At 35.5% G+C, this 21,264-nt stretch overlaps 2 protein-coding genes across 3 annotated transcripts in view; one reads left to right on the top strand and one right to left on the bottom strand.

Annotated features, from left to right (window-relative positions):
- Positions 1-254: 254 nt before the first annotated feature.
- Positions 255-4,246, bottom strand: LOC126974741 (cysteine and glycine-rich protein 2-like). Its single transcript, XM_050822353.1, has 5 exons — positions 4,029-4,246; positions 3,200-3,373; positions 2,277-2,411; positions 825-1,127; positions 255-434 (listed from the first exon to the last, which is right to left on the bottom strand). The coding sequence occupies exons 1-5, from the start codon at positions 4,144-4,146 to the stop codon at positions 427-429; spliced, it is 738 nt and encodes a 245-aa protein (XP_050678310.1). The 5' UTR covers positions 4,147-4,246; the 3' UTR covers positions 255-426.
- Positions 4,247-12,405: 8,159 nt separating this feature from the next.
- The window catches only part of LOC126974703 (protein diaphanous), a 72,292-nt gene continuing 63,433 nt past the window's right edge, over positions 12,406-21,264 (top strand). Inside the window, exons 1-2 of one of the 2 annotated variants that reach the window (XM_050822284.1) lie at positions 12,406-12,516; positions 14,804-14,867. In XM_050822284.1, coding sequence (XP_050678241.1) covers positions 14,805-14,867 — 63 coding nt within the window. In that variant the 5' untranslated portion in view covers positions 12,406-12,516; position 14,804. Of the gene's footprint in view, positions 12,517-14,803; positions 14,868-16,759; positions 16,895-21,264 lie in introns of those variants that run through there. The other variant, XM_050822283.1, reaches the window with a different exon arrangement.

Here is a 21,264-nt window from a genome sequence, read left to right on the forward strand (position 1 = left end):
TATTAAGTAAAACAAAAAGAAGAAGACATTCCATTTATTTCATCATCACAAACAATTTCTCTCAACTTCAAATAATCACTGTTCACATAAATAGGACCACACTGCCACAAACATTTAGGACAATCGGATTTACTCGTCACTGCTGGCGACTGCAAATCCCTCCAGCAACTCAGAGAATCCACCGAAACATTGTCGAAATCATAAATTTTCCACTTCTTGTCTGCACAGTTTGATTCGACGTTTTGCTCATGTAGATATTTTGTAAGCTTTTCGATTTTTTCACCAACAGTTTTTTTATACTTTGCCGATTCATCCACATCGCACGACTCCAAGTTGTCACATTCATCACGACTCTCGAAGGACAGGTCCCCCGTGTCTTCGTTCGATAAGGCGGGCGTCGCGGCTGTGAAATTTTCTCTCAATGAACTAAGCACCTACGAAAGAGATGATATTAACGATAATGGAAAATATGAAAAAGCCATGCATGGCCACAGACTGCTTTGATAAAATAAGGCGAAGTACTTTCTGCAGAAATAATTTAAAACCAGTACAATAGGCTACTTGCAAAACGTCCACAGAATTATGTAGATTCGATCGCGTAACATGTAAAACCAAGCCAGAGATCCGGTGCCCCGACAACAGAATGGCCCCTTGTACACTCTCCCTCTCTCGAGGACCCTTCACCTACTCTTCGTAGAACATTCTTTAAAAAATTCTCGGGATTGTGAAGAGTAACTTCAGGTGGGAATGAAAATTCCCAAAAATATGTCGCCTTAATAATTTATTACAATTATAATTAAATGGCATACGACAAGTACACTTACACTTTTTGGGTTCACTTCTGCTTGCTTCATCAAACCAATCCTGAAGTCCGGTACCGTATCGACAAAAGGGCTGTTGGCCCTGCATCATGAATATAAACGGTGACGCGTCCCGACTCCCTGCCATAAAATCGCGCATGTTCTCCGTGAACTGGGGACTACTTTGCCATTGCTCGAAGCACGACCGGAAGAACTCGCTGGGGTTGTCTTGGTGTCTACTCATCACGTGGCGATGGAAGCAGTCCTCGCAAAATACTTGACCGTAGTAGATCTTCAAATTGTTTTTGGGCACGCAGTGGCAGAAATCTATAAATTTGATTCATTGTATTGTAAAAGATGTCACTATCTATATAGCAAATATAATGGATGGTTCTCTAGTTGTACTTCCAGGAAGATAAAACGTTTCTAATTTAATGCGTATTGGAACCATCGACAAAACTGATTCATGACCCCCATTTTACCGATTTTCTTTGCTTAAAATCATAAAAACTGTTATATCCTACTAATATCTTCCTTTTCTTGGCGTTCGTCCGCGCAGAATGGGATGTGGCTATGCCAACTTAATAGCTGACAGGCTTGCCTTGTATGTTTCTGTATGACAACTCTCTCTGTTAATGGTTATTCTCATATTAAACATTTTATTGAGATAAAACCTTAAGTTGCGAATACAATGGGCAACTACTAGTATGATAAATATAGGTTAATATTCGCAAGAAATAGATTGTATGACTATTGGTGGACTGTCAGTGTCTAATAAAATGATGAATGATGAAAGTTCCAAGCTAATTTCGACCTACATGTTTATTCATAACTTAACATAAAATGACCAAGGTGGGTCACGATTAAAAGTTGTCGACCCAATTCGGTTACAAGATCTTCAGTTTGTAACTTATTCCTGTTCAAGATATGTATGTTTATTCTCTTTCGTAAGTGTAATCGATTTTTTTTTTAATTGCACATTGTTGACGGCAAAAGGCAACATTGTCGCATGTTAAATAAATAAAGAAGATGTTAGAAGATAAGATTCTTTAACCGTGTCATGTCGATAAATAACTTGTCAAATCAGCAAAAATATTGTACGCAAAAACTTTAGTTTCCCCTAAGAATAGTTCTGGAATGAGAGGCTGACTATCCAGAGTTCGGCGAATCAACATCTCTCCTGAGAATGCCTCGTGTAAAGGCGAAAAAGTGTCGAGTTTGTTGAAGCAGAGTTGTACGTTGCCAATTAACAGTGTTTAACCCCTAACACAGGCACCGTTCGGTTGGGCTTAAGGTGCATACTGCATATAGACTAACAAATCTTATCAGAATGATACTTAAGATAACGCAAAACAATTAACATGTAGAAAATTCAGAAAGGTTGATTACTTAGTCTTCTCTACATATTTTATGAATTATGGTCAAATTAGGAACTCATTCAAACTGCATTAAACTGCGTAGATTTGATTAACTTACAGCATTTAGCACATTGTGCGTGGAAGCTCTGACCACCAATGTCCACCTGGTCAGTATCTACGGGCTGCAAGCACCTCGAACAAATACAACGCTTTGGCGCTTCTTCCGTCGAAGATGTAGATGTTTTCGAATCTTCTGTAAAATTACCAAAACATATTGCTACCTTAGATATTAACTTAGATTTATACGTCTCGATAGATACTCAACAGTTCAACAGCAAGCCAGGTTTATTACTTAAGTGTGCATGGCAAGCTATATACGCCATAAACGCACAATATGTCAATTTGTTTTAGTGTGTGTGCGTTACTGAAAATAGAGGTTACAGTTCACCGCTTTTTTGACTCCTTGTAAGTTTTATGATGGCCAAAAACATTACAATTGCGTAAAGGGTGCGGGAGAGAAGAACATCTGTAATGGAGATATAGCTAGAGGAAATGAAATGAAATTATTGTTAATGTAATTTCGATTGACAAGTCGTAAACAGCCAGCCACGCTTAATATAACCTTATGGCCACGCATTGTCGGGATGTTAGTCATTGTCGTCTAAACTCGTCTATGGTATAAGCTTTGTAATTACTTATTATTATTGTTACTTTCCGACCAAATCTTAAGAAGCCAGAGGACTGCAGGTTTCCTGAATATGAGTGTGGCTGCTAAATATTGAGCGGGAAGGGATTTTATGAGTAGTTGCTTCTAATGAATTGCTATGCCAGAGTTGTCGGTAGATTAGAATGTGTTCGCAGCAATGCGCAATTGAACGCAAAAAGATTTTCTGGTTAAATGAAAGGGCAAAAAATGTACAAACTATATATTATAAGATGTTTCACGTTGCTCTGCATGCACCTACATACATTGGAATAATTTATACAGCTAGTTTTTCAGTAGTTAGATTTTAGCTTTTTTTAACCCAATAAGTTACTGACCTTCACTCATTTTCTCCTGGGGCTTAGACCCAGGTGCCCAATGCATCCACCAGCTGTTGGAGTGGACTCGTGGCTCTCCTTGGAACCTTGACATCACGTGAGTCTTAAAGCAGTGGTTGCAGAAAACGTGGCCATAGAACATCTTCAGGTTGGTTGGTATTGTTCGACATATACCTATAATGTATTTGTAGTTTACGTGGAGAAATTGTCGGCATATCTGAATTTCACGCAAATACGGGTTTCCCTAACTACACATCCTGAAGAAAATTTGCCTCACATACTTAATAGAATAATTTGCCGGCTGCATATTACCGAACCGATATGAGTTAGATAAAACCTGCACTTTTGCGAAGAAGTTATCAAAAAAGGGCAGGTAGTACCTAATATTAAAAGGGTTTTAAAGGGCTTGAACCAAAATACGTTAGCGTTTTAATTATATCTATAAAATCTAAATAGCTCTTGGGATCAAAATTATTGTATGCAGAAATTGCCAATGACTTAATACATTTCAATATCTTTGAATTACTTAAACATAAGAGGATTCAAACTTTGCCGTATTTCAGGGATTATGACCGAGTAAGTAGTTTTATTAACCGAAAACCGGCTACCATGCTGAGTAGCAAAACGTAATGACAAGAATCAACTCTTCAGAACTCAAGTCATAATATGCTGAAGAAGGCGAACAATTATGTAGTTTAGCTATAATATGCAGATTGAACATTCGACACCTTATTTATCTAAGATCTTGTTTCTCGGAAGTTGATAACATATTGTTTAAGTGTGATTTGTTTACAATTAAATAAGCACAGCAAAAAACGAGTTAACTTACAACACATGCAGCAAAGTCGATGAAAATTCTGCCCCTCTATTTCAACTTTGTCGTCTCCATCTACAGGCAAAAAACATCTTGCGCAAAAGCACTTCTTGGATTCCTGTGAACTATCCATTATATTAAATTTAATGTGGTAAATTGAAAGAAAATTTTGAGAATCAGCAAAATTATTCCATAATATGTTGTTGAGCTGCGAAAAAATTTAGAATGATATAAAACAAAAGATTTGATTGATGTAAGAAGATGTTTGAATTGATTTTCCTCTTTTTATTACGGCCAGCAATTTATCCTTCAAGAAGAATATAAAGGCGCGAATCTACTAATGAACTCGCCTGGCGTAATCAAAGAGAATTTAAGCACGACGTTCGGTGTAATTGCACTCAATACGTCGTGCACGTAGTCATCGATCTTCTGAGATAGCAGTGAATAGACTCCTATTTATGTAGGTACTCATATATTCAAAATGAAATAAATTCAGTCAGGTAACGATCAATACATATCTCAAATAATTTGGTAACTGAAATCTTTTGCCCTTCATTAGACGTCTATTTTATGCATGATTATTATGTCCGCCTTTTTATTTTATTATATCCTTTTTATAAATTTTTATCCTATGCCCTATAATTTTATTATATATATAAAATAATATTATGAATATCAATATAAGAAATAGAGTCGGTGGTAGGGGAGGAGGAAGTTCCACACGATGCGTCCATTCCCAAAACTTCTTTCAACCTTCTGTATCTGATCCGTAATACAGTTATTAAGCGAGTGCCATTTGAGATTATTGTCGCGGCTCTTTTCTATAAGACCTTTTACGGAAACGACTATCGAGAAAATTATTGTTGAATCCACATCCCAAACGTGAGTAACCTCGTGTGCTAGGTCAAGGTACTTCGACAATATGTCAATCTCAGGTTTCACGAGGTTGTTATCAAAAGGAACGGCGATTTTAACAATAAATTCCCGACGCTCTAACCGATCTACCAACACAATATATCAGCCTTAATATGGATTATAATATCATTAAAGATTAGCGTAGATGGTGCATACGTTGTCAGTTGTATACGGACCTTTCTATCTAGGGCATCCAGTGTATATTAAATAAGGACACTACCCAGCTGTTGAAAGCACGTACCTAGTTTCCACCACATAGGAGCCTTTCTTCATTTTAACCGACTTCAAAAAGTAGAAAGTTATCAATTCAATCGGTATTTTTTTTGACTGGGTGAACCGATTTTGATAATTATTATTTTTTTGAAAGCTGGTGCTTCCCGTGTGGTCCAATTGTAATTTGGTCCAGATCTGAAAATGGCATCCATGAGAAAACCATAAAAGTCTTTAATTTGCTATACGTACGTGGATTGAAATTTACAAATAACTCAATATCGCGCCAACTGATTTCGATGATTCTTTTTTTATTGGAAAGGATATACTTCAAAGATAGTTTGGTAAGAGTTTGGTTAGGTTGTGATTACGGAATCCATTGCAAAGTAACGGAACTCTTCAATTCTTAGGAGCAAATTAATGATACTCGGCCGAATCTTATGCTATCCGGATATTTAAGTCATCTACCATAACATAGTTATGGTCAAGTAGTTGTCGTAGCCGAATATGATCAATGAATCAATTGTGTCATCCAAGATAGGTTTGTAACTACATACATAGTTATAGGTGAGATGTGCTTGAGTCGTGAGGAGGCGAGAGGCGAGAGCGGGTCGCGGCGCAAGGACTTCGATTCCAAAAAATAACAATAATCGTAACTAGAACTAGATTAATTAATTAGATTGTATAAAAATACGCATTATTTTTATACTTTTTAATGCATATTAAAATCTATTGTTTTGGAATAGTGTTTTTGAAGTCGGTTGTTTTTTTGTTAAATTTTTTTTAAACTTTAGTTAATCGGCTAAATAAACGTACCGTCACTAGCCCTTTAATGTTCCTATCTAAAAAGCCGTGATATTCTGACATACCAAGGTATTTGTAGGTTTTAGTCTCATTAAGGACATATGGAGACAAAGAACCGCCTCATACATGAGCCAAGAAAGGCACATAGAACATTATTAACTTTGTCCAATTACAGTACTGATTTCAGCCATGTATGAGGCACTGAATAATAGGCCTCCATATAATCAATCCAAGTGGCAGAGAGTTTATTTATATTTCGGCATACCGTACGTGTTGGTTAACAGCCATGTCAGCGAAAAGGAGCTTCTTTGTACCGCGGGACCCAATCATACATCAATTTTGAGCGGGGTCTAAAATTTTATTCTCATAAAAAAAATTATAAATTTTTATATCAATATGGATGTTGGGAGCTTATGCATTGTGGGTTAGCATTTAATGGGTTGAAATTGTCTACGTTCCATGGTACTTTTCGATTTATGGACTACAGAAGTTGTCTGTGTGTTTGACGCCAGAATTAAAAAACTAAGTCATATAAGATGGGATAGATTCCAATTAAATGGCTTCCTCTCATATAGCCCTTTATAGCTAAATACCCGTAACCATTTTAGCCAAAATTCTGTATTCCATTTGACCCTGGGTTTTTCCAGTTGTGGCCCAAACGAATTGACTTTGTAAAATCAAGAGGGCTAATAACAACAGGTCCCATAGGTTGTACATGTTCGCACGAGTACTCAACGCCATCCATTCATTCACTGTCAGTGTGGATGATGGGCACCAATCAAATATTTTTCCAAAAAGAGTACATACCTACACACCATCCATATTTGCCTTGTGGACATCAGTTGTACCAGGAGCCTCGTCCTCTTAACTTTTATATACCTTCTTTGGTTACGTTGGACGGTGCGATTCTGATATTTGTCAGCACGTTTTTTATAGGGACCGATCCGATTTATTTGCCCGTTACCCGATCACAAGCAGATAAATATGCCAATAAAGGCATTAATTTTTCTCAAAATTGATTCCTTTAGAATTCTTTTTGATGTCATTTCTTATACTACTAGATACTACTACCGCTTCGGAAACAAATGGCGCTCTGAGAGAGAAGAAGCGGCGCAAGAAACTCTCCCAGCATTCTTTTTTTTGCGCTCTTTTCAATAAAAATATACAATATTGTACAGTCATTTCTATCGCTATAAAATAACCACAATGTAGTCCCAGGCTGTCCGATCATTTAGATATTCAGCAGTGGAGTAATAGGATTTACGACAGAGCCATTTTTTTTATAAAACATTTAAATTTATTTATAGATAATGCCTGAACAGTGGCTGGGACTTTATTATAGAAGTGTATACATTTACCCTTAAAGCTATTATGTATTAAGATACAGAAACCTACTAGAATTAGTTACAAGCAATCCCTTATTTCTAGTGTTATAATAATGATAATCACTATTAAGAGCAAAAAAGTGACGATTTTTGTGAACATATATTAAATTTTCATAAATGTACTGACAATGAACAGTCATAATATTTATTTCATTAAATTTTTCTTTGAGAGACTGTCTATAACCAAGTTGATATATAGCACGAACAGCTCTCTTTTGCAGTGCAAACACTATATCAATGTCAGCAGCATGACCCCATAGTAATATACCGTACGTCATGATGCTGTGAAAATAACTAAAGTACACTAATCTAGCGGTCGCAACATTCGTGTACTCTCTAATCTTTCTAACTGCATATGCCGCAGAGCTGAGTCTATCTGCTAGATGGGTAATATGTGGACCCCACTGAAGCTTTTTATCTAACGTGATACCCAAGAAGACCGTAGTGTCCACAAGTTCCAATCTCTGGTCATTTATAAGTACGTTGGTTTGTACCTCCGCTGTGTTTGGTGCAATGAACCGTAAACACTTTGTTTTTTTACTGTTTAAGTGCAGATTATTCGTCTCAAACCAACGCACTATCTTTGAGAGTGCATTGCTTACCTCGTCATCAATATCCGCACGTCGCTTCACTTTAAAAATAAGTGAAGTATCATCAGCAAACAATACAATCACATGGTAGATCGTTAATATATATAAGAAACAAAAAAGGACCGAGAATGGACCCTGTGGAACACCTATTCCCACAGGTTTACCCGAAGACCGTTTGCCATTTACATTGACTATCTGAACTCTTTCGCTTAAATATGATTTTAACAGATTTAGGGCTCTATTTTTCACTCCATAATGTTTTAGTTTTAGGAGTAAAGTTTCATGGTGGACGCAGTCAAATGCTTTTGACAAATCACAAAAAATGCCCAATGCATCCTGTGACTCTTCCCAGGCGTCAAAGATATGCTCAATGAGTCTAGTACCCGCATTAATTGTTGATAACCCCTAGTGAAACCAAACTGATTTTTGTACATTAATTTACAAAAATGCATTTGTAGCTGTTGAAGCAAAAGTTTTTCAAAAATTTTACTAAAAACAGGCAGCACTGAAATAGGTCTGAAATTAGCAGGGTCAAAAGAACTGCCCGATTTAAACAAAGGTATATGAAACATGTAACATGAAATACTTTGCTGTATTTCATGAGGTCAGGGAACACACCCTCATCTATGCATTCATTAAATATTTTTGCTAATTCAGGTGCTATAATGTCAAGTATGTATTTTACAATATTAGTCGAATGCCCCATAGGTCTTTTGTATTTTTTAGGTTAATTAATTTGAAGATTTTTATTATATCGCTACCTGTAACATACTTAAATTTCAAATCAGTGGAAGATACCGGTACGTGTAATTTAATATTAATTAAATTAATTAAAAATCATATGCTGCTTATGGCGAAGAGTTAAGGTCTTTGGTCGTGACAATCGGGATTTCGGAGAAGTATTTATGAAATTCATTTGCAATTTCTATTTCCGAATTTATAACGCGATTATTAATATTTAAACAGATAGAGGTGTTACGGCAATTCGATCTACCAGTTTCATTGTTAATTACAGTCCAAGTCGCTTTTACTTCATTATTACTGTTCTTAATTTTATCTGCAATGAAACGTGTTTTCGCTTCATGACAAACTACTTTAAAGAGCTTGGAATATTTTTTTACATATATTTTAAATTCTTCACTATTATTGTAATGTTTCTCATAATAAAGGTCATATAAGCGTTTACGACTTTTGTGGATACCCATTGTTGCCCAATCATTAAAACAATGTTTGTTGTTTACTGTCACCGTTACTGGAGTAAAAATCCTGTCAAATTCCTCACAGAAGGAATTGAAGACTAAGTTATAGTGAAAATTAGCAGTTTCACCACAGTGTAAAAATGGTATCTTATTTACCAAATTATTTCTAAACCTCTCAAGACGGCTACCCGTAACTGGTATAATCGTCTCCTTTTTTGGTCTGACATTGTCCAATCTTGTATTTACTTTTATAAGTTGCCCACTTTGGTCGGACTGAAGATTATTAATTATGAGTTTACTAGTAAAAGTAACATGTGTAAAAATATTATCTAAACAGGTTGCTGTTGTACAAGTGATTCTAGTAGGTTCCCAAAATACATTGAACAAATTAAAACTTCGAAATAAATTTTTAAGGCTAGTACAATTGGCCGAAGGTTCAAGCAAGTTTATATTGAAATCTCCACACACTATAATTGACTTGCTGGTTTTGCTAAATTTTGATAGTACCTCCTCCATTCTATGTTGGGATTGTTCATATGATGCAGTGGGGGGCGGTATACACTTACAATAATAAATTGCTCTAGTTCTATACAAGCTATCTCAATTAGTTGTTCTATAGAGAGATTAACAATATCTCTTCTATTTTTACATTTTAATCTATTATTAATAATAATTAGGGAACCTCCATGTATTGCCCTACTTCTACAAAACGAACTGACTAATTTATGTTCTCTAAAAGTAAACTGGAGCTGATGACTCTTACGCCAATGTTCTGTAATACATAATATATCTATATTACAGCAGCTCAAAAACAGTTCAATTTCTAATTCCTTACTTGAGATACCTAGTATATTCTGGTGAACAATATTTATGAGCTTTATATTATGATTATCTATAGCAGTAGCATTTATATTTGGTGAATGTTACCTATTTTGTATGATATTGCAAGAGTTGTCCTCCCTTGTCAAATAACTTAAATTAAATTAATTGAAAAAAATCTTCATTGTCAATTACGGCTGATTTGCCAATTAGCAACACTGATACGTTGTTCGATACTTTTTTTGCCATGAGGTCTTTCACCAACGACCCGTGCTCCTCTATAAGGATCAAAGAACATGAGCAAACTGGCATGCTGCAATAGCTACACGTCATGTACCACTGTGTTTTTGGTTTTTGAATTCATAATTATATACGTTGGCAACGCTTTTATGATTTATCTGGTGTTGCGAGTGAGATTGGACTGCGGTGATCACATTCACATACTATCAGGTGACCCGTATGTATGCTCTTTGTCTTTCTCTTTGTTAAATAGACCTGACGCTTAAGATAAGTGGACTAATAATTTGTATCCATAGCCTGCCATGTGATGTCGCCGATCATCGTATATAATGCCATAGTGATCGCGGCGATCGGTGACCTGTCGGTTTTTCGGGGACGCTTCAAAGAGAATTTGCGTGTAGCTGGAAGACTCTGGACTGTGAGCGTACTTCGTTTCGTCGCGCCGTTATTTTTTTTCCTTTTATTTACTTACATAGCGTGAGTATGATATAATGACTACCATCTTGAAGAACTGCCGCTCAATAAATGATCACGGCAAAGAGGATGTAAATACTACGTAATAAGAGGAGGGACTGCCTACGTATAAAATTGAAATTTAGATTAATATGAAACGTGCAGCTATTTGACGTATTTGAAATAAGTAGTAGTAGGTAATTACAGTATCGCGATTGGCCACGAAGTATAATCCGGCTAAGTTTGAAAGCAAAAAGTTGCTTATAACGTAGTGGATTTCGCCTATCTCCTTTTTTACAAGATTATAGCCGTCATCTGTCAATCTGTCAATGACTGCACGTTTCATATAATCAAGTGAGTCGCTTTTTTCTTAGAGAGTGTGGATGCTTAACTTCCCGAGGACAGACAATTATTTAAGGAACGATCATCGCCGATAATGGAGAGGAGGCTTAAGTCTCAGGGCTGCCAGGCGAACGATTATGGTCACGACTGAACGCCAGAACATTAAAAGAAATTATTGATATTTCAAAGTATAACATGATAATAATCACAGTTGAGCTTACATCACTTGCTTACTATGACATTAAAAACAGTTCAAGAGTGAGTCAAATATGTGCACGGTGAGTTCCGTGAGAGACATGGTTTTCGATTTCGTAAGATCTTGTAGTTACTTCGCGTATGGTCTTCGTTTTTTTGTAATTTAAATTAATATTTACTGTTTTTGCATTTTTGCCTTTACTTTACTGTAAAATATTTATGTTAAATCGCATTATTTGATTGACTTTACACATTTGTCTATCTCTTACAGACCGCTAACCACGAAATTGATATCAACTACACGTGTCCACGTATTCCTGAGGAAAGAATGTTCACAAACAGACTGAAAACTAAGTGACCCCTAAGGATTATTTTTTCTTTTAAAATCTTGGATGTAGATATCAATTTACTACACTTGTGGCAAATTAATCGACTAACTTCATGGTATCCCAAAATCGTGTCCAAAATAACGATGGAAAAACTATTACTTAAAACAATCTCTAAAGACATTATTTTTATACAAGAACAATATAATCTGAGGAACCATATTATTGAAGTGAAAACTTCTTTAGCGACGTTGGGTGGAATATTTATTGAGATGGGTATAAAATGTTAAACTCGCGTCAGGAGATGTGACCTGATCAAAAATTTTTAAGACAATCATTGAAATTATTGATGATAGTTGTTTTTTCTGAGAGATAAACTTTTCAATGTAAAATAATTTAAATAGTTCTGAAATGTTAAATTTTTCATGTAAGTAATATAAATTGCCATTTTTGTGTACGATAGCGCAAAATATGAATATTGTATTTAACTACATAATTAATGTACTTTTATACTGATAAATAAAGCAATTCGTGTGAAATTATTCCCTAACAATTTAAAAATATTCCAAAATGCACAACGTTCAAGTTTTTACTCCTTCCGGCACTCCCGGAGTGCAACCTGTTATATTTTTTTATTTTTTTATATGCTATTTACTGATTCTATATTATACTCTTTCTTACTCTCATGTAAATTATATTTGTATTAAGTACATAAGATAAGTACGTACTAAGCTGATATTTATTATAACATTTATCCGCTAAAGTTAATAGGAAAACAAAGTTGATGTTATTTTAAACGTGAGCCAATAGTACAATTTTTTAGTAAGCTTACGAAAACCCGACAAATTCTATATCACCTGGCAAGTATTTAGTCATTTGTGTACTTTTTATGTATATATTTATGTATTACGTGTGTCGATTGTCGTTAAGTTGTGTGTAACTGTTATGTTGTTGTGTTATCATGTTTTTATCAAAAACTTTGTTTTATGAAATTGTGAGCGCTTGAAAGTGACTATTAACTAGTGGTAAAGTACAAATCTTATCTTATCGTTATCTATGACTTTGATAAGTTGGTTTCTTCTTCAAACATTAGGTTATGTTGGTCATTGCCAATTCAAACTTGCAATGAAGTCATGTTTTTTACAATTTTATCTGAAAATTCAGTCTTTTGGATAATACAATGATACATACACAATAAAACTGATTTTGTTGAACGTTTTTATACGTCAGTAAAGTAATTGATAGCCATAGGCGTTATTGCTACTGTTTTTGTTGACGACCTACATATTTGGACTTTCTGGCTAGGAATTCGCCTTTATCAGTAAATTAAATGGAAAAAACCAATTAAAGAAGGGTTTATTGCTTGGGCTCTGAAGCTTGGCTTGTACTCTATTATAATTTTTTGAGTATTTTGATAAACTAATGACCATTTGAATTTCCTAGAATTATCATAAAATGACAGACTCAATTAGTATTTCATATTTTTAAGCATTAATTTTATAATTCATCTTTAAGGTAACACCATTCTTATATTATTTTTACTTGGGGTCATATGATTTACATTAATTTTTTGTGTATTAAAAGTCAAATAAAGCACTAGGCATGAAAGTGAATGAGTATGACACACATTGTTTAGTCATATAACATTACTTTGTTAAACTTGTTTGGTCCTATGGCATTTAGCTATCAAGGACCTGTTTCCTACTCTTAGATTCATTTAAAAGTCATCTGGGGTTTTTTTTTAAACATTACAATTCTCAGAATTATTATCACTAATACCATGTGGTCGTTAGAAAACGAGCCTATACTCCCAATCATACATACTTGCCAAACACTGACCCCCTTATTCATAATAGTCTGCTAACTTAAAGCATTGCTAAGTCTCAATCTATCTTCTATTGACCTAAGTCAGAATGAGAAAAAACACTCCTTAGCGGCTGTTTTAATTTAGCGGACCATTATGAATAAGGGGGTTAATGTTTAAAAATTCTATAGATTAGAACAAGTTGTACCTAAGTATCTAATAGGGAGGTATCAAAAAAACAAGGCATGTGGCAAGGCAATTATATTTTCAACCATTTGAAATAAGATGAAATAATTTATTTGTATGAATCGTGGTAACATAGTTGTTAACAATTAATTGGTGTACAGCACAATTCGCCTATATATCGGCATACAAATATTTGATTGTCAATATTGGAATTTTTATATTTATACATCATTAATACACATTACATAGCTTTAATGCAATAATATAATATAAAATAAACATTAGTTTGTTTGTCTCAAAAAATTACATTTAAATACTATTATTTTTGGCTAAAGAATTCTTTTAAACAATCACATATGTCATAATTTTAATTTTTTTGGTGACCTTATATTTTATAAATACTTATAACAAAGAGAGAGACAAGACTTACGCGCCATTTTAGACGTTAAGAAAAACTTCAAATAACTTTGAAGCTTTTTATAATATAGTACTAGCTGACCGAACATTGTTCTGTACATCTATATATATAAATAAAATTGGAGTGTCTGTTTGTAATATTGAAATAACCATTTTTTACTATGGTATGATTACTTATGGTATATACACCAAAATAACATTTTTTACAATTTTTGTCTGACTGTCTGTCTGTTCTAATCTCTGAAATGGCTGGACCAATTTTGACGGGACTTTTATTGGCAGGTAGCTGATCTAATAAGGAGTAACTTAGGCTACATTTAGCTTAGAAATATTCTTTTAATTTAGAAAAATAAAGTAGTGTTGCAATGTCTAAGAATTGGCTTAACTCTAAAAATAATTTTCTGGGTCAGCTAGTAAAGTACTGTTTTTTATGAATTTGTCAATAATATTTCATTACATCAAGATTTATTTCATGAAATAAGTTACTTGTTGTTATAATGTAATTGTTTCACAGCAGAACAGCCGCACCATGCATCAATAAATTATGAAAAGAAAATATGTCCATTCAAAACAAATATTGGAAATCAAAATAATTATGTCTCATCGAAATAAAAACTATCCTATCTCTCAAGTTGGACTAAACTGCATTCCATGAAGTAAACCCCATTAAAATCGGTTCATTAGCTTAGGAGTTCACTGGAAACAAACATCAGGACATTGGATTTATATATATGACAAGCTGACTCGGCAAATACAAATGTACTGAAATATGAAATTGTGCTGTTCCAAAATATGTGTTAACTCACAGACAACCTGTTTGTTTGTGTGGTTTTTACCTAGAAGCTCTAAATCCATGCAAAATATCTAAATATAAATTTTCATGATATATTTGTTTTACTTTCTAGAATGTTGCATCTGGATGAGCAAGAAAGAAAAATGTCCCGCCATGAGAAAGCTAAGAGTGGCTTTGTAAGTATTTTGCGATTATTACTCAGTTATCGTCATATGGAAATTGTATATTATATGACTCCTTATGGTCTTCCAAATGGCAGGACCAATTTTTATAAAATTATCAGGCAAAATGCTATACGTATTTGAATGAGATACAGATAAGCGTGATCGGGTTCGTAGTTTGTTGAGTTCTTAATAATATTATCTTATGCACATATATATTACTTATATTTCATCTACTTGGCTGAAAAACCCTTTTGGCTGACATGCTATAATAATTTTACAATATTAGAGCAGTATTACCGATACCTTGCTCTCGCTCGCACTTATGGACCTTATTGGAGCTCGCAGGATAGTGATGCGCTTACCGTCGACAAGAAAGTCTCGTATGCCAGAATTATTAGCGGCTAGCTTGAATGATTGATACCATGTTAGAACCTAGTATTGTATTAATAGTTTAATGCTTAAATCGTGACAGTAGATACACAGCGTAAATTAATACCAACACAAGTACGGTCGGCACATAAATATGGCGTAAATATGCCAAGAGATAGTTTCTTGCGCAGCGCCGTTATTTAAGTTTGTTGTCAAAAAGAGTTACGATTCCATTGTTCTGAATAAACGGCCGACAACTTGGTTCCTTTGTTGGTTAATCATTATCTGTTGCTTCATCAGTGATGCGTCTCCGATCATATCTATATCATATATATATATATGAACTTATTTACTATGAACTTTTATTTTGGGCACATTGATCGCGATAAATTTGAGACCCTTAGCTCTTTTATCAAAAAATATATTGAACATATCATAACAAAAATATATTCAAAATATGAATTGTGTGGTTTTATGAACTCATGATGCAAGTGAAACTTTGTTTTACAAAATAATATATAAATATCAGCATTATATAACTTCTTTATAAAAAAAAATATTATGTGATTAAAAACCTTGGTCAGGGGTGTGGGGTTTGAACCTACACTCACTCTCGGGATACAAAGCCTAAATCTGGCGCCTTAGACCGCGCGGCCAAACTGACTTGAAAGCAGTAGTTGAAATTAGTGATACAACTTCTCCCCTGCTACAATGCTGCGGTACTGAACAACATATGAACATATGTTCCAACTAGAATACAGTTGACTATTTGAAGCACGTACCAACATGAAAAATACTTTTTATACTTGGAATTGGTCTTCGCTGCGCTCCAGCTAGATACCGCACTACCTAGGAACAATAACTTTTTTATTACGGCAACTATTCGATGCTTTGTATGCGTGGTATTTTGACACTCAATGGCATCTTTAAAATTTTGTAACTAATATACGTTTCGTGTTATTTTACATTGAAATTAATTAAATACAAAATACTTACTGATGATATGTGATCCCAGTGTCTTTCTTATTTCTTGTAAGTAGTATTATTTTTACAAAGTTTTACTACGCACCCTGGTATTTTGGTTTTAATTATTAGCAAAGTTTAACAGAACATGTGGCACGTCAACGTCACACATTGTTCGAGACTGGCTCGAGTATGCCCACTTGAGCGTAGTAGTATCTAGTTAGAGCGCAGCGTAGACCAATCCTTAATTTAAGCCTATTACCTTTTTAATGTCATTACAAGTAAATACTCATCTACTATATCCGTAGCTGATAACTGTGATTTTGGAAAATTTTGCAAGAAAAAGATTGATGGTATTTTTATTTTTTTAAAGTGTAAAAATTTAGCTGCAATCACAAAAACCGTTACATTAAATTACACCCATGCGTAGCCGGGGCGGGCTGATCGTAAATGTTATAAACATGAGAATTATAACCACGATGTCTATGCTGACCTTACCTCGACTTACACCTATGTCGTACAACGATAGCTTATCTTACAGTTTTCAGTCAGTATTCCGTTGGTAGCCGAACGGAAAACATAACGCGTTTTTATTGCGCAATTTTCGACCCTAATGTGTTAGTTTAAAGTTCAAAATTTAGTTTTTAGTTAGTGTTTAGCGCGGATTTAACGTGTTGCAATTTGTGTTTGTGTGTGTCGCGGATAATGTTTGTATTTTTTAATTTCTTGCAATTATATACCTTAACTTCTTTGCTTTAAAGCTCAGAGTTCAGATTAGAGAGTACCTATAGTGTTTAAAGGTTTTATTGTGTGTGGAATGCCTGATGATTTTCGAGATTTGTCATTGTTTGCTTTGTTGATAAGAATGCACTTCAATTACGGAATCTTTGGAGGATCTTGTCATATAAAACGGGCAATAAATGTAAACATAAAGATGTATAAAACGATATTTTCTCAAATTGAATCCTAGCTGGATAGATTTGTCGCCCCGAAACCCCCTACATACAAAATTACATGAAAATCGTTGGAGCTCTTTCCGAGAATCAGATTGCGTATATATATACAAGAATTGCTCCTTTATAGGTATTAGTATAGTATATAGAATATATATATATACCTATCGCGAAAACGGCTACAACCATTTTATCAAATGTTGGATTAAGATTCGAATTATGCTTCGTAAAATGTTTAAAGATGTTTAAATAATTTTTTTTTATGGAATAGGAGGAAAAAAATAATAGTTTAAAAAAACTAAAAAACACGTTTTTTATAGAAAACCGAACTTTCTATAAAAAGCGTTTTTTTTAGTTTTTTTAAACTATTTTTTTTTTTATCAAATTAGTGTAATGTCATCGGTCCTCGATAAATCTACAAAGTTTGAACGAAATCTAGCCGTTTAAAGTGGGTCAAAATCGCGCCCAAAGAAGTCGGTTACAAACATACAGGTGAAGCTAATAAAAAGCATTTAAAAAAGAGCTTAGGCGTCACATATGTATATACTACTCTCAATCTCACATCCAGATCATCACAACTCCCAAGAATATGTTGTGTTGCCAGTGCTGACATATGGAACGCAAACGTAGTCGCTAACTATGGGCCTTTATGACAAAGTTGATCGTCGCTCAGAGGGCAACGGAGAGTGCTATGCTCGGAGAATCCCTGCGAGATCGAATTAGAAATGACGAGATCTGTAGGAGAACCAAAGTCACCGTCATAGCCCGGTGACTGTGAAACTGAAGTGGCAGTGGGTAGGGCACATAGCTCGACGGACAGATAAACAGGACGTGAATTGAGGCAGTAAGCGACCACATGCTGGAAGACAGAGTGTTGGTAGGCCCCCCCACAAGTAAACCGATGATCTGGTCAAGATGGATGAGGGTAGCGTAGGACCGATCATCGTGTAGATCTTTGGGGGAGGCCTTTGTCCAGCAGTGGACGTCTTCCGGCTGAAATGATGAAGCATATCTAAAAAGCTAATGTTTGTAAATATTCACTCGTATTCTGTTGCACTACAAAGTAAATAAAATTGCTAAATGTTTGTCATATTACTGAAGTATCTAAAGGTTGTTGACACTTGCAATGATAAAGAAAAACCAAGGTGATATCTGTGCGATACAATGAAATAGCCTAGATGTGTCAATGAAAGATATGATTCACGAGTCTTATACCTGTATGTCTGAGATCTATATAGCGGAGGTTCTCAGACTTTACTTACGTGAAACTTAGCTCGGCATAATGTGTGATTTTGTTTTTTAAGTTATTTGACGGCTGAAATTATAGTGAGCTAAATCTAAGACATCCCAATCACTACTAACACCATGTTATAAATTACCCTTCATATCTAATATATAAAATTCTCATGTCGCGGTGTTTGTAGTTAAACTCCTTCGAAACGGCTTGACCCATTCTCATCAAATTTTGAGTGCATATTGCGTAGGTCTGAGAATCGGACAACATCTGTTTTTCATCCCTCTAAATGTTAAGGGTGGTCCACGCCAAATTTTTTTTTAAGTGTTTTGACTTTTTTTTTTAAATTTGTTTGATTATGAGTGAGCATTAAAAAATACATAAAACTTCAAATTTTCACCCATCGTCACAGAAGCCGGTGTTTAATGCCTTTTTGGAAGACTAACGGCCGTTTCAAATATTCAGTCTATCTCCGGTTGTAGCCTACTTGAGATAAAAATCATAACTATCGTTGACTTTTCTGCCCCAATAAACTTATCGACGGTAACACACCTTATCCGTATACGCTGTCTGTATGGGAGGACGTATAGCTTACCAGCGATAGAAGTTTGTATGGAAATTGCAATTCACGCGTCCCAATCTAAGGCGATAAGAATGACTTATCGGGTATATTGGGACAGCTTCAGATTATTGACAGCTAATTAATGACAGTAGTAGGCACGGACGAGTAAAAAAAGTAGGACTCCGCGCCGTGATGTTAGCAAATGAAGCACCTTTATGCTAGTGTGTGTGCGGTTACGGGGGATACCATTTATTCACACAATTTTTTCTCCCTTAAATAATCATATAGGGCCACATATACTTTTATAGTACAGTTTTTACACTTTTTCACAACGCACGTCAGCATTTTTAAAATATTTAATTGCGACGCATACTGATCTCTCAGACGATGGCAAATCTCATAATGGCGGCCGATCGGCTTGTATTAGTGTAAGTGTGTGCGTGGGGCTATGTATTTACTCGTTTACCGGCTTGTTTTGGTGCGTCACGGTTATGTAAGGTGACACGGGGTCCTTGTTTTTTTACTCGTCCGTGAGTAGAAGGTAGTAATTTATCTCTATCTGTAGATCGTCTTGGAAACACTGCACAAAGAAGCTCTAATATAAAAAGGTTCTCGTGCAAAAACAAGATAATTGCAACATGGCCTATTTCTGTCCAAAAATGATATATCAGTGATAAGCATCAGATAAGATTTGATATCGTATACCTGACGAGCCCATTGAATCGTCAGTTCTGATGTGAAAACGTAGTAAAATGTTAGTTAATTTATACTTCTAGATAGACTGTAACAGCTGCCTAAACGTCGAAAAAATTGACGTTGATAGTTAAGCTCTATTTTGAGTAATGCCCGCATATTGAGACAAAGTGACATAAAAATCGGGAGTGGTAAGATTTGTTACACTCACTTGATCCCCTCCCCCCTAGAAAACCTTATGTAACAAATCGACGCCCCGTTTGTTAGTTAGTTTAGCTGGGCCTTAGCCTTTTGATTGGGCTATTGTGCGTTTTTGAAATTGTCTTACTCAAACCAGCCCAGATCATTCCAGAAGTCTAGCAGTCTATTTAAGTTTCTGCAGGCATCCCGAAGCGATGCTGATGATTGGAGTATTTGTGCCCGTTGTTCGGCCACACTGCTGCACTCTATAAGCACGTGTTCTGTCGTTTCCTCTGGCTCCATACATCCTCTGCACAAGGGGCTGTCTGTAACACCTATGATATACAGATGCTTGTTCAAGGGACAGTGATCGGTGACTACACCTACAATTGTGCGTATATTGTCCCTGTGTAGTCTCATCAGGTTGCGGGCGAACCTCTTTGGGGGCACCGGAACCGCATTCTTTGTTTGCCTGCAACCTTTGCTGTTTTCTCCATTCTGTTAGGTGGGATTGTTCCGTTTTTTCTCGTAGCCATTTTTTAATTTGGGCTTGAGGTATGGGGAGTTGTGGCTCCGGTCCATATGCTACGGCTTCGGATCCCCTTTATGGACGCCCCGTAACCTGTTTGCAAGAAATCGTGATGATTGGTTAGTAGTTAAAAACGCGTCATAATCGATGTACATATCTCAGTCCAGACATTTAGATCATTACCACCTATCATTTCGCTCCGATTCGGAAGCAACAGCTAGTAGATTATAATAATAATAATAATAATCGTAACACTCCAGTTTAGTAAACAGCGAATCGAAACCTTGAAGTATTATGTCATTAAATGAGGGTATTTGTAAATATTTATCGTCAGCAAGTGAATGTCACTACATCGTTTGTGCTTGCACATGATATTATTTGGGATACATAATATTATGGCTAAATACAAATCGAATAATTCACGAGCCGACTTGACAGTCGTACTAATAATTTTTTAAAAATTTTTTGTGAACATAACCTTATAATTTAATATGTCCATGTCGAGGGTGACGACTCCTATACGCTCGCGCTTTGGAAGACGTGAATTAGAGGGTACAGTGCTCTGTGAACGGCTGGATCACTTGGCGTTGCGTAGAGACGTCGCTTCATTGTGTGTCTTCTACCGCATTTATCACGGAGTTCTTACGAAGAGCTCTTTGGCCTGATTCCCGCCGCCGTTTTTCCACTTTCGCACGAACCGCCACAAAAATGAATATCAGCCCCACCATCGGCATGTGTGTCGTTCCTCTACAGTGCGGTTTTCAAGGAACTTTCTTCCACGTACGACAAAGCTGTGGAATGTGCTTCCTTGTGCGGTATTTTCAGGACGGTACGACATGGCTAACCCCCAAATAACCCCCAAACAACCACCCAAGGACATTCGCAACACCAGGGGTGAAGAGATGCGTTGCCGGACTTTTTGGAGT

This window comes from Leptidea sinapis, chromosome 33, assembly GCF_905404315.1.
Source record: "Leptidea sinapis chromosome 33, ilLepSina1.1, whole genome shotgun sequence".
Classification (NCBI taxonomy): Eukaryota; Metazoa; Arthropoda; class Insecta; order Lepidoptera; family Pieridae; genus Leptidea; species Leptidea sinapis.